A 14,411-nucleotide genomic window follows, 5' to 3' on the forward strand; every position below is an offset into this window, starting at 1 on the left:
AGCACCTGCTCAGAAATTAAGAGAAGGAACATTGTCGCAATGCAAACTGGAGGATGATGGGATCTAGCAGATGCAAGTAGACCCATGCCAGAACATGCACCCACAAGATTCTTGTTATCATTCTTCAGATAAGTCTCGACTTTAAAGCATCACATTTTTACAGAGAGATGTTCCTTCCATCTGCCCATGGACAGTCACTTCCTCTGAATGCTACTCCATAAGAGGAGTGCACTGGCCTGTTGTAAAAGATACTGATATCTGGATTAGAAAATTCTGTTTTCCCCAGTTAATAGGATTGCAACAGTCCTTAAAGAAATATATAAACATCCCTGCCCTGACTGCGTAAACGTTTAGGGTAGATCAAGTTCTGGACTCCTGAGTCTTAAGCTTCCAGTTGTCCACAGCCTCACAAGGCCAAAGTAAGAGATTTCTGTTCTGGGCTAGAGAGCTGGCTTGGCGGTTAAGCGCTTGCCTGTGAAGCCTAAGGACCCCGGTTCGAGGCTCGGTTCCCCAGGTCCCACGTTAGCCAAATGCACAAGGGGGCGCACGCGTCTGGAGTTCGTTTGCAGAGGCTGGAAGCCCTGGCGCGCCCATTCTCTCTCTTGTAGGAAAAAACCCCCACAGGGGGTCCCCACGCTCTGCCCGGATAAGGCGACACCCCAAATCACTCACTCATGAGAAGCGGTCTTGATGCAAACTGCAAGAGGATTTTATTCCAAGCGCGCTGGGGCCCACAGTCGTACACCGCACAGGGGTAGAGGACTGCAGAGCCCTGAATGCAGGAACAGGACAGTTTTTATAGGGTTTCTAACAAAGCCTGTGCCTTAGACCAATCATTTTCTAATATTAGGAGCCCCGCAGGGTGTTAGCCAGTCAGTTGGTGCCACCCCATAGTTTCTAAGCCAATTAGTTTATGACCTTGGTGGTCAGCGTTTGCACAGGTCCTTGGGTGGGAGTAGCAGAGTGTGGTATCAGTCTCCTGTGACCTTGGAGGTCAGCACTTGTGCAATTCCTTAGGTGGGGGTAACAGAGTATGGTATCAGCCTCCTATGACCTTGGTGGTCTGAGGCAGGCTGCTACAGCCTATGGTGCGAGTTACTAAGGCTTACAGTGTAGGCTACTAAGGCTTACAGTGTGGGCTATTTACAGAAACCAAATAAGTGGTTCACTTTATTACTCATTTCCCATCCTTGAGGGCTATCTCATGCCCTTTTACCTAGTTTTATATTAGGAGTGGGCTCTGATACAATGAGAAGAGGGATTCTTTACTTGCTTCTGACAGAGAGTAAAACCTGGAGTTTGAGGTATGCAGGTGGCCCGCTTAAGCTCCCTTTGGAGCGTGATAGTATTTCTGAGCTTCTGAATTCTTGGGCCTTTCACTCTCTCCCTCTACCTGTCTCTCTCTGTCTGTCGCTCTCAAATAAATAAATAAATAATTAAAAAAAAAACATTTTAAGAGATTTCTGTTCTGGAGAGGAGTGAGTGGACGGCACAACTGGTTTGGAAACACGACAAAATGCACCTGCATTTACAGAAGCATCGCGAACTTGTCTCACATTCACTCTGGGAACGTGCCTGTAAGACCCAGGACCCCAGTCCTAGTTGTCTGTGCCCAACTTGGACAGGCCTCAGCGGAAGGTCAAGGAGGTCCTCAATCTTTCGGCCCAGGACTTCCAGGAAGCTCTTCAACTCCCCATTCACGGGGCGCTGCGGGTATCCACTCTCTTCAATGACCGCCCTTTGTCTTCCAAGTTTTGATGGTCTTCTGCTGCCTGTAACTTCTCAGAGACGTGGTCACGCTCTGACTCGAGCTGAGGTGTGATTTCACGTTGTTTTCGGAGGCCTTTCAACTCCGTCTCCTTTTCTCGCAGCTCCTCTTCAGTTGGGTGTTTCTCCTTCTCCCTGTGTCCTCACCACTTCTAGCCCGCCCATTCTCGTCTCAGCAAATAGAGAGCAGCTGCCTTTTCCTTCGCTCCTGCAGCGCTGCGGTCAGCTGCGGGGCGCGGGTCGGTTCCGGGGTCAGCTCCCTGGACGCCGGAGGCCTGGGAAAGACTACTGGAGCCTCGATTTTCTCCGGGGACTTGTCTCGAGCTGGCTTGGCGGCAGCTTTTACCTCCTGGAATTTCTCTGCAAACCTTGTCAGCTGCTGCTCAGAGGAGAATCCCACACCAAACACGTGTTTGCTCGGCTGTCAGCCCGCTGCCCAAACTTCTGAGAGGTTTGGGTGAAAGTCCTATTTGGGGTGCTTGTGCTGTCTATGATCACCTTGGCTCCTTCGACACTGATGATCCGGTTCCGGGTGACATCGTAGTAGGAAAAAGGCACCCAGTTCTTCTTGGTGCTGGGATCAATCTGGAAGACATGCGCTCTCCGCCCTGCGCGGCCCCGTGTGTTCCCCGGCTCAGACCTGCTCCATCCCTAGCTGCCCAGCGGCGGGCGCTGTAACTTGCCTTTTGATGTTATTGGATCTCATAGTTAGGGAGTTTGCAGGAGTCACAGAAGAGACCCTGTCCTTTCACTTTTAAATAGCACTGGGGCTTTTAAAGACTAGGGGGATGTAGTAGACAGCTTCAGGCCACTGAGATGAACTTCCATAACAGCCACAGTTATGGAGGAAGGAATATTTATTGAAGCCTACAGATATGCAGGGGGAAGTTCCATAATGGCAGAATAAGTTGGCCTCCTCTAAAAGGACCAAACAAAGAGAGAGGGAAGCCCCAAGCCAAAAAAAAAAAAAAAAAAAAAAAAAAAAAAAAAGCGACACCATACAGCACACTTAGGAATTCCAGGTGGAACTCAGGCACTTTGCATATCTTCAGCCTGGAATTCCAAATCCACCACCACCTTAGGGCTGAACCCTAGGATCTGCCCAGTGATACCTTCTCCAGCCAGGTAGCTTGAAATGTAAGAAGCTTTCATAAACTCCTGAATCTATTAGGAAGCATCTATTCAAACTACCAGGTTTTGTCCCTGGTGCCCAGTAGATTCATAACCATATCACACTGTAAACTGCTCAGTCCAATTTCAAAGTATCCCATAGTCTGTACCAACTTAAGATAGTTCCAAAGTTCCAAGTCTCATCTAAGATTTAAGATTGTCTCTTGGATGTGAGTCCTGTAAAATCAAACAAGTTGTATTCTTCAACATATAAAGGCACAGAGTAAACATTTTCAATGGATATAAGGCATGACAGGGAGAGAGTGGAACAATGCAAACTCAATAACCATCAAGCAAACATCAAACATCAAAACATTCTCCAGTTCAAGTCCAATACCATAACCAGGGACTGAAAGTCCCTGGATTTTCCCATCCTGCCCCTCCAGCTGGGTTGAGTAGCTGGGGAAAACTTTCATCTTTAGCCAACAGCCTCCATGGTAGCCCTTGCACAGTCTCTGTATCCAAAACATCTTCAGCTCTCTATGTAAGCCATGGTCCATCTTCCAAAGGCTCTTCCAGCCTATTCATAAGGGTCATAACACCCTGCCTATATGCCAGGTGTCAGCAGCAGCTCCTGAAACTGTCCATTTCATGACCACTTCACATATTTTTCATACTTCTGAAAGAAATGCCAACTGAGTAGGACACAGCCATATTCTTAATTCAAGGAGGAAAGGAATCATGACCTTGAATAATGGGTTCCTTCTCCAGCCACCTCTTTCCAAAAGAGTTTGCAATGATTATTATTTTTTTTAATTTTAATGAGATACACACACACACACACACACACACACACACACGAGACAGACAGAGAGAGAGAGAGAGAGAGAGAGAGAGAGAGAATTGGCATACCAGGACTTCAGCCACTGCAATCAAACTCCAGATGCTTGTGCCTTCTAGTGGGCAAGTGTGACCTTGCGGTTGCCTCACCTTTGTGCGACTGGCTTACATGGAATATGGAGAGTCAAACATGAGTCCTTAGTCTTTGCAGGCAAGCACTTTAACTGTTAAGCCATCCCTCCAGCCCAAGAGTTTGTATTTTTATCAAAGTTTTTCCTCAGGCATCTTCTCCATTGTTTTAGTGTAAAGAAGTTGGGCTATTTTCCTTAAGGTTGCTAATATGTTTGACAATAGCAGCTTCTGCAACCTAAAACCAGTCCCAGTGCCAGTAATTTTAACTTGCTTGAGATTTTCCAACTTAAAATCTTAAATATTTATCTCCGTCCAATATCATTATCCAAGCATATCAGTCCATTACAAAGTTAACTTTGATCAAAATCTCTGGGCCTGGGCAGCAGAATGCAGCCAGCCCTTATGCCAGTAACTCAGTTCCAACAAAGTTCTCTGCAGTCATTCCTTGCCCTTAGAAAGTTCATAAGCCAAGCCTCCAAGTTCAATTCTCTCTGTGCTTAGCATTTTTCAAATTCTTAAAGAATAGTCCATAATATTTGACTTACCACTCCAGAAGGTTGCAAACACCAAGTCCATGCTCATTTCTCCAAAAGACCAAAATCCACATGGTTAGATTCATCTTAGTCCACTCCTCAGTACCAATTTCTGTAGAAGACAGCTTCAAGTTTGCTGAGATGAACTTCCAAGCCAGGCACCATTATGGAAGAAGGGATATTTATTGAAGCGTACAGACCCAGGGGACATTCCATAATGGTAGAAGAAGTTGACCCCTTCTTAAAAGACCAAACACAGAGAGAGAAGGCCCAAGCCAAAAACTCCAAAAGCCATACCACGCTCAAGCACACTTATAGGAATTCCAGGCAGAACTCAGGCACTTTGTATATGTTTGGGCAGGAATTCACAATCCACCGTCACCACACCTTAGGGCTGAACCCCAGGATCTTCCCAGTGACACCTTGTTGCAATCAGGTTCACATTGCTGGTAGAAATCACCCAACCAAGAGCAGCTTCTGGGAAAAAGAGATTTAGTTTGGCTTATAGGCTCGAGGGGAAGCTCCATGATGGCAGGGGAAAATGATGGCATGAGCAGAGGGTGGGCATCACCCCCTGGCCAACATAAGGTGGACAATAGCAACAGGACAGTGTGCCAAACACTGGCATGGGGAAACTGGCTATAAAACCCATAACCCCACCCCCAACAGTACATTTCCTCCAGGAGGCATTAATTCCCAAATATCCATCAGCTGGGGACCTAGAATTCAGAGCGCCTAAGTTTATGGGCACACCTGAATCAAATCACCACACACCTCCTCTAGCCAGCTAGTTGGAAATCTAAGAAGTTTTAATAAAATCCTGAATCTATTGGGGGCATCTATTCAAACTACCATAGGAGACTTTTGAAATTGTACTGAATGCATTTTGCATTACAACATGACCATTAATCTATGGGGCAAAAGATGGAAAGTTATGACTTAAACATGACATATTTGGATATGAAGTTGACAAGTGGTGGAGTTGTGATTATTAATTGTGTCAATTTGATGGGATTCAGAATCACCATGGAAACACATCTGTGGAAATATCTGTATAGGAGTTTCTAGATTAGGTTATTTGAGGAAGGAAGGCCCTACCTAACTGTGGACAGCACCATTTCATGGTGCTCCGTGTAATGGACTTGGATCCTAGAGTGAATAAAAAGAAGAAAGCAAGTTTGAATCCTTATCACTCTACTTTGTCACATTGTCAACTGAATATGATTAGAAGTGATCAGCTGCTTCAAGCTCCCGCAGCCATGCCTTCCCCAATATGATGGACTGTAACCTTCAATGTGAGCTGAAATAAAACCTTCCTCTCTCAAACTGATATAAAATTTTTTTAGTTAAAAAAATTAAGGTGCTGGAGAGATGGCTTAGTGGTTAAGGCACTTGTCTGCAAAGCCAAAGGACCTTGGTTTTATTCCCCAGGACCCACATAAGCCAGATGCACAAGGTGGCACATGTGTCTGGAGTTCGTTTGCAGTGGCTGGAGGCCCTGGTTCTCCCATTCCCCCCTCTAATAAATAAAAATAAAATATTTAAAAATTATTATTTTTATAAGAGAAAGAAAATAGGCATGCCAGGGTTTACAGCCTCTGCAATCAAACTCCAGATGTGTGTGACATCGTGTGCACATATGCAACCTTGCACACTGTGCCACCTGTGTGTCTGCCTTGCATGGGATCTGGAGAGTTCAATATGGGTCGTTAGGCTTCACAGGAATGCACCGTAACCACCAATCCATCTCTCCAGCCCTAAACTAATTTTTTTTTATTTGATTTTCTTTTCTTTTTCTTTTTCTTTTTTTTTCCTCTTTTTTGGTTTTTCGAGGTAGGGTCTCACTCTAGCCCAGGCTGACCTGGAATTCACTATGTGGTCTCAGGGTGGCCTCGAACTCACAGCGATCCTCCTACCTCTGCCTCCCGAGTGCTGGGATTAAAGGCGTGCGCCACCACGCCCGGCTTTTTTCAGTTTTTTGAGGTAGGGTCTCACTCTGGTCCTGGCTGACCTGGAGTTAACTATGTAGTCTCAGGGCGGCCTCAAACTCCTCTGCCTCCCAAGTGCAGGGATTAAAGGCGTGTGCCACCACGCCTGGCTTTTATTTGTTTTTTCTAAGTAGGGTCTTGCTTTAGCCCAGGCTGACCTGGAGTTCACTATGTAGTCTCAGGGTGGCCTTGAAATCATGGTAGTCCTCCTACCTCTGCCTCCCTAGTGCTGGGATTAAAGACATGTGCTACCATGCCTGGCCCTTTAAACTGATTTAAAAAAAAAAATTATTTATTTATTTGAGAGCTACAGACACAGAGAGAAAGACAGATAGAGGGAGAGAGAGAGAATGGGCGTGCCAGGGCTTCCAGCCTCTGCAAATGAACTCCAGAGCGTGCTCCCCCTTGTGCATCTGCTAACGTGGGACCTGGGGAACCGAGCCTCAAACTGGGGTCCTTAGGCTTCACAGGCAAGCGCTTAACCGCTAAGCCATCTCTCCAGCCCTTTAAACTGATTTTTAAAAATTAATTAATTTTTTCTTCTGAGTCTGGCTTTGGACTCACAGTGATACTCCTACCTCTGCCTCTCGAGTTCTGGGATTAAAGGTGTGTGCCACCACACCTGCCAAACATTTTTATTTTATATATATTGTAGCAAGTTATACTCTTATCCTTTCACCACAATTCCTATTTCCCTGGGGCCGTCCTCAGTGGGGTTATGCTATTCATTGGGGTCATGAGAGCCTCAGTCAGTCCCTGTGGGACTGTGCCTCAGGGTATTCCTACCCACTCTTTGGCTCTTACAATCTTCCAGCCCCTTTTCTGCAATGTTGTGGAAAGCCCATCGGCAGTCTCATTTAGTGCTGAGTTCTCTGTAGCCTCTAGATTTATGTTTTGATGGGTTGTGATTAAACTGATTGTCAGGTATTTTGTCCCAGCAATGAGAAAGGTAACATACATATGTATGTAATTTATTCATGTTGCTTTCAATGAAATCATCACAGTGTATCAATTGTCCTTTTAATATTCTTTATTTTTGTTTTTATTTATTTATTTGAGAGAGGGGAAGAGGGAGAGAGAGAGAGAGAGAGAAAGAGAGAGAGAGAGGGGGAGAGAGAGAGCAAGAGAATGGGTACGCCAGGGCTTCCAGCTACTGCAAATGAACTCTAGATGCACATGCCACCTTGTGCATCTGGCTTACGTGGATACTGGGGAATTGAACTGAGGTCCTTTAGCTTTGCAGACAAGTGCTTTAACTGCTAAGCCATCTCTCCAGCCCTCTTATTATATCCTTAATATTTCCCAATATTAATACACATCCTTCTAGAATTCAGAGTATTAATTATGGTTGTACAATATTTCATACTATAAATTCCTTACCATTTACTTTACTATGTTCTATTGAAGAACAGTTAGGTCTTTGCTAGTATGGAATGTGCTGAGATGTTGAACCCATGAGACAAGCATACTCTTTTCTGTGTGATCTTTGAATACTGGTACACTGGAAGGGCTGTGTTATACATGGGCTTCCTGTTATATTACCCAGTAGTATGGATTTTGTCAGGTGCAAATTATGTTCTAAGTTTGCTTTTCATCAATAGTGAGCAATTTCTTTTCCATTTGACCATAGAGAGACTGAGAACAGAACATGCACCTAGAGAACAAAGACGGCGGGCTGGCCTCTGCTATGCTGCAGGTGGAGCTACATCAGACATCTTTGTCACCTGTACCTGCTGGCACAGGCCCTGGAGGGCTGCAGTCAGACAGACCTACCACCAGAAACTGCAGTCACTGCCAGACAGAGTTCTCCAGCCACTACCCCAGCCAGGCTGCTGGGCAGAGCCTCTGTGTTCTTCCTGAGTACAAAGATTTTGGGTCATTTCCCACAGAGGGAAGGTGAGTTCAAAATAGTTTTATCTTATAAATATGGAGCTCAAAAATACTGAGTTTTCATGGATATAGTCCCCTTAATTTCATGGGAAAAGATTCTAGAAATTTTGCAAAAATGTTTCCAGCATTAATCTCTTACTTGACCTATTTTAGAAAAGTGGGTATTAAAAAAAATATGACAAACTTAGCTCTAAAAGATGATAGAAATGGAAAAGAGGGTTTGTAGAAAAAGGAACTAGCATTGTATATATTAATGAAGCTACTGCATGCTTTTGGAAAGCATCTATGTATCTGTATCTTTAAACATGCTTTTTTTCCATAATTATAGCATATGACTTAGTTGAACATTGTTTCTTTTATATCAGAAAACCCTAGATCAATATACAGAAGAATAACTTTTGATAGATCTTTAAATATTTGCTTATGTAGAGACAGTAGATTTTATATGTCAATGTTCACATGCTAACTTTATAATTTTCAGTTTATACCTGTTATTAGAATGTAAAATAGACTCTTATGTTTGAATACTTAATTTTCATTTAGTAATGCTGTTCAGATAAAAGATACAGTAATTCCTTAGGAGGTGGTACTTTGCTGGAGAAAGTGTGTCACTGGGAGGTGGGCTGTGAGATTTTTCAGTTCTTCTGGGTGTTTTTGCTCTGTTTTCTCACTGCTGATGTGAAGGTATGACAGTAGCTGTCAGCTGCTGCCATGCTTCTCCTCAAAATAACTTCTTAAAATGGTAAACTGGAATAAGCCTTTTCCTTCCATAATCTACTTTTGGTTGGTTATTTTGTCCTAGCAACAAGAAACTAGCATACAATACACAACTCCTGATAATGCTAAAATTATCTTGTTATGAATGACTGTGTTTGAGTTAGGATGGATTGATTTCCTTGTCAATTGGGGACCCTCGTCCTTACAGACGATAAATTTGCTCAGGGTATTGTGGCTTAACCAGATTCCTAACCTATACAGTACCATGATCTCTCCCTCATTTAGAAAGTGGAAAACACAGAAGTCTCTGCATTGTGGTGTGTTCTTTGTTTCTCCCATTCCAGGGGCAGCATACTGATGCACATACTTAGGCTTTTACTGTGTATGTGTGTCACTTAATAGTATATGCTCATATTTTGAAAATGGTAAGACTTTAAGTTGCTATGTGTTATGGTCAATCTTGGTTGTCAACTTGACAGGATTTAGAATTACCATGGAAACAAATCTCTGGGCATGTCTGTGAGGACTTTTCTGGATTAGGGTTAATTGAGGTGGAAAGACCCACCCTAAATGTAGGCGATGCCATTCTATAAGCTGGGGCCTGAATATATGAAGAGGGAGAAAGTGAACTGAGGGCTAGAATTCATCCCTTTCTACCTCTCAGCTGTGGAAGCAATGTGACCATGTTCTTCATGCTCTGGCCATCATGTCTTCTCCCATTGTCACAGGTTGTAACCTCAAGATCAATCCTTTCTCCTTAAGCTGCTTTTGTTGAGTATTGTCAAAGTGCCAAACAAATTTAAGTCACACACTACTTGTTCAACATGTTTTTTTTTTAATTTTTTATTCAGGAATACAGGGTTCATTTTTCTTTTTTATTATTAAGAACATATTTTGTATGGATACACCATGTGTTGGTACCATCTTTTCCCTCCTCTCTGCTCCCATTCCACAGGGGACCCTCCTCAGTAGGGTTGTAGGTATTCCCCATGGGGTTGTGGGTTATGCGTTGTGGGAGCAGCAGTCAGTTTTGAGCTTGAGTTGCTGGCATACAGGATAGGCAACTCCGTCCATTGGAGGGAGGTGGTGCCTCTGAGCATGACTTCCCAACCTGAGACTCTTATAATCTTTCTGCCTCCTCTTCTGCAAAATTCCCTGAGCTGTGGTGGGTGTGTTATAAATCTACTTCAGTGATGAACTCTTTGGAGTATGTGGATTTCTACTTTAGTAGGTGTTGAGTATCCTCAACATCTGTCTCCTTCACCCTGGCACTGATTGTCAAGCTCACCATAGAAGCAGCAATCTTGCTTATCTCTCCACTTCCTCTGTGGTTTCACCTGGCCCTTGACTGAGAGGAAAGCAGTGGTTTATTTCCCAGGCTTCATTACCTTCTGAAAAAGAAAAACAGATTCTCCAAGGGAGTAAAGTCAGCATAAGATACACTGGATAAACGTTATTAACTTGGGGAGAGTTACATAGATATAGTTCCTCTTTTAGCCAAAGACTAGTGGGAGGTTTATATTGGAGAGCATAATCTTTGTCTCCATAGGATTCACACCTGGTTCCACATATAGGTTCCTTTCCACTGAGCAGATCTCTTAGTCAATCAGAAAGCCATTGGTTACCCTCCAAGGCAGTGTACCACTATTGCACTAGTGTGTACTTCTTGTCAGAATGGTTGTTTCTGAGTAGCTTAGACCGCTGCATACTCATATTGTTTTTGACCACTTTCCCCCCAGTAGCCCATGTAGTGCTTTCCAGCACTAGATAGGCTAATTGTCTGTGAACTGGCTCTCTTACAGATTCCAGTCAGGTTTCTCAGTGTCCTGTTCCAGCAGCATATGGTGTCTTCAGCCATAAGGTCTTACCTTTGACCTCAGACAGGTAATCAAGTGCTTTGGCAGAGCCTGTCTTACCTTGAGCCTCATAGGTCTCCTTGATCAACTGTTCAATGTGGGTAGCATCTATTTCTAGTACTGTGAATTGTAGGTCAGGGCCAAGGTTTTTTCAGGTTAGGCTTCATCCCACTTCTCCAGGGCCCTTCTTTTCAGGCATTAACCCTATACTCATATTGAGGGTTATATCTTTTAGTCTACCTTCAAGGAGAAAGGTTTCTATGGTACCAGTTCATTTTGTGTTTAGTTTTGTGTTTATTCTCCTCCCAAAACCGTTCCATCCTTATTTTCTGGGCCTCAAGTTGCCTATCCTGTATGCCAGCAACTCAAGCTGATCCAGGTTAGGAACTGTAGATGAGTGAGAACATGCAACATTTGTCTTTCTGTGATTATGTGTGTGTTGGCTGAATATGATCTGTTCTAAGTCCATCCATTTTTCCTACAAATTTCATTGTATTGGTTTTTTTTCTTGCTTCTGAGTAGAATTCCATTGTGTATATGTACCACAACTTCATTATCCATTCATCCAATGATGGGCACCTGGGTTGATTCCAGTTCCTAGATATTATGAATTGAGCAGCTATAAACATGATTGAGCAAATATCTCTGTAGTGAGCATGGTGCACTTACGGTAAATGCCCAGTAAGGGGATAACTGGGTCTGTTGGTAGTTATGTCTATCTGCGTTGATACTTATAATTTTTATTCATTTATTTGAATTGATTGCATAAATTTTATCATATGTGGTTTGGGAATGTAGCTCAGTTGGTAGAGTGCTTAGTATACACAAAGTCCTGGGCTGGATCCCCAGTACCACATTAAACAGGCATGGTGGTGCTTGTTTGTAAGTAGCCCCAGAACATGGGAAGTGGATGCAGGAGAACCAGACATTTAAGGTTATCCTTGTGTACATAGCAAATTCTAGGCCAATCTGAGTATATGAGAACTTGTCTCAAAAAATTTCATGATATGGGGCTGGAGAGATGGCTTAGTGGTTAAGCGCTTGCCTGTGAAGCCTAAGGACCCCGGTTCAAGGCTTGGTTACCCAGGTCCCACGTTAGCCAGATGCACAAGGGGGCGCACGCATCTGGAGTACGTTTGCAGAGGCTGGAAGCCCTGGTGCGCCCATTCTCTCTCTCTCCCTCTATCTGTCTTTCTCTCTGTGTCTCTCGCTCTCAAATAAAATAAATAAAAAAAATTAAAAAAAATTTCATGATATGAATATGCTACCAGTTATGTATCTTTCATCAGTGATAATTACCTCTTCTGGGACCTTATCTGGGTTCTGGTGAATCAGCTATCAATTGCTACAATGATGTTGCAGAAGCCAAACACAAACATTTACATTCATAATGACATGGTGGGCTGAATGGATTCTGCATAGGTAAAGGTAGCTGGGTGCTGACTCATAGGACCTCCTCTGCCTGGTTCTACTCTACTTGCCTCTGATCCTTACCAGACCAGTGTCCTGGCCCTGAGGAGGGGAAGGCCTAGAATACTAATCCATCTAAGCATCTGTTCTCTGAAGTCTTCTAACATTTCACTGGCAGAGGCCAGGGTCATTCTGTGCTGGTTTCTAGATGAAACAGCTATGCAGTGAGTTCAGATTTAAGTGAAACAATGACTATTTGAGGAAACATAACTTACAGTGGAAAATCATTAGTATTATTGCAGCTGTTAGAATGGCTCCTATCAGGGCTGGAGGGATGGCTTTGTGGTTAAAGCATTTGCGGGCAAAGCCAAAGGACCCTGGTTCAATTCTCCAGGACCCACATAAGCCAGATGTACAAGGTGGCGCATGCATCTGGAGTTCGATTGCAGTGGCTGAAGACCTGGTGCACCCATTCTGTCTGCCTGTCTCTCTCAAATAAATAAAAAAACTTAAAAAATAAAAAAAGTCTCTTTAAAAAAAAAAGGATGGCTTCTATCAAAGTCCAGAAAATACTGAATGTTGGTGAGAATGTGAATGAGTTGGAACCTGTACATAGACTCTTTATAGGAATGTAAAATAGTGCAGCCTCTGTGGAAAACAGTTTGGCAGTTCCTCAGAACAAATAAAATAGGGAATTATTATATAATCTCCTATTTCCATTTCAAAAATATTGAAAACAGGTTGCTATTATTTAAATACTCATGTTCAGCGTGACAGTGCTAAGAGAGATGGGGCCTTGGGGGTGAGTAGTCACGAGGCTGGGAGGGTGAGTGACCTTATAACAGTGTTAGAGGGAATTATTTGGGCCCCTTTGCCCCTCAACCTTCTGCCACGTGAAGGTGCGAGAAGAAGGCCTTCTTCACCAGACACTGAATGTGCATTCCTCGATCCTGGGATCCTCAGCCTTCAGTTTTTGTCTAATACAAATTAGTCAGCCAAAGATATTTTGTCAAAACACCACAAATGGACTAAGACACAGAAGAGTAAAGAAATATGTACACATGTCCATAACAGCATTATTTATAAGAGCTAAAAAATGGAAGCAACTCCAGTGCCCAACTACATGAATGTAACCTGTGGCCTGTACACACAGTGTATGCTGATCCACAGGGAAGAGGATTTTGACATTTAATTCAGCATGGGCAAACCTTGAGGGTATTATGTCAAATGGAATAAGTCACTCACAAAAATGTCAAATTTTGAATGATGTCCTTTTAAGTGGTATCTTGAGGAATCAAATACAGAAAGACAGAAGATTCAATTGTGCCTGCTAGAGGTGGTACGTAACAGGGAGGGAGCAATGGGAAATTACTCACTGGGGACAGAATTTCAGTTTGGCATGATGAATTTTGAACGTGGATGGTGGTGACAGCTGGACAATATTGTAAATGTATTCATTATCACTGAGAAGCATCATGAAATGGCTAAGATGGTTGTGATGGTTAGTCTCTGTGGTCAACTTGATAGGACATAGAAATCACCTAGGAGACAAATCTAGGCTGACTGAGGTGGGAAAACGCACTTTAACTGTGGTCAGCACTATTTCAGGCAGGGGATCCAAACTACCTGAAAAGGAGAGAGGGAGTTGAGCACCAGCCTTCACTTCTCTGAGTTTTGACTGTGGATGCACTGTGATTAGCCGCTTCCTCCTGCTGTGCTTTCCCAGCCATCATGGAGTATATCTCCCTCCAAGCCCAGAAAGAGCAGGTAGCAGATATGGAGGGGCATCTTGAAACCTAAGATCAAACTTTCTCTTCAGGTAAGTTCATAACACCATGGACTACAAGACTAAAGCAAGTCACTGATGCTTTCATTTCTGGTCTTCTGGACAAAGCTGAGGATACCTTGCCTTTATGATTACCTTTATTCTAGGTGATGGCTGAGACCTTCCATAAATATGCCTCATAACCTCAATGCAGGCCACCTTCAAATAAGTACTTAGACCAATTCATTCTTTTTCTATAGTATTTACAAATAAAATAGTACAAATAAGAGCAGAAAACTTTCATTTCTTCTAAAAATAATTTTCATTTATGTTTATTTATTTGAGAGAGAGAGAGAGAGCGAGAGAAAGAGAAAGAGAGAGAAGAAAGGGGGGGTTGGGGGAA

The 14,411-nt window shown here is 43.3% G+C and overlaps 1 protein-coding gene and 1 pseudogene across 2 annotated transcripts in view; one reads left to right on the forward strand and one right to left on the reverse strand.

Moving 5' to 3' along the window:
* Oca2 (OCA2 melanosomal transmembrane protein) overlaps positions 1–14,411 on the forward strand; it is a 263,060-nt gene that overhangs the window by 13,540 nt on the left and 235,109 nt on the right. For both annotated transcript variants that reach the window (XM_004661944.2, XM_045146469.1), the window contains exon 2: positions 8,001–8,266. In XM_004661944.2, coding sequence (XP_004662001.2) covers positions 8,019–8,266 — 248 coding nt within the window. In that variant the 5' untranslated portion in view covers positions 8,001–8,018. The remainder of the gene's footprint in view (positions 1–8,000; positions 8,267–14,411) is intronic.
* LOC101594282 lies at positions 1,920–3,353 on the reverse strand (annotated as a pseudogene).

Source organism: Jaculus jaculus, chromosome 3, assembly GCF_020740685.1.
Source record: "Jaculus jaculus isolate mJacJac1 chromosome 3, mJacJac1.mat.Y.cur, whole genome shotgun sequence".
NCBI lineage: Eukaryota > Metazoa > Chordata > Mammalia > Rodentia > Dipodidae > Jaculus > Jaculus jaculus.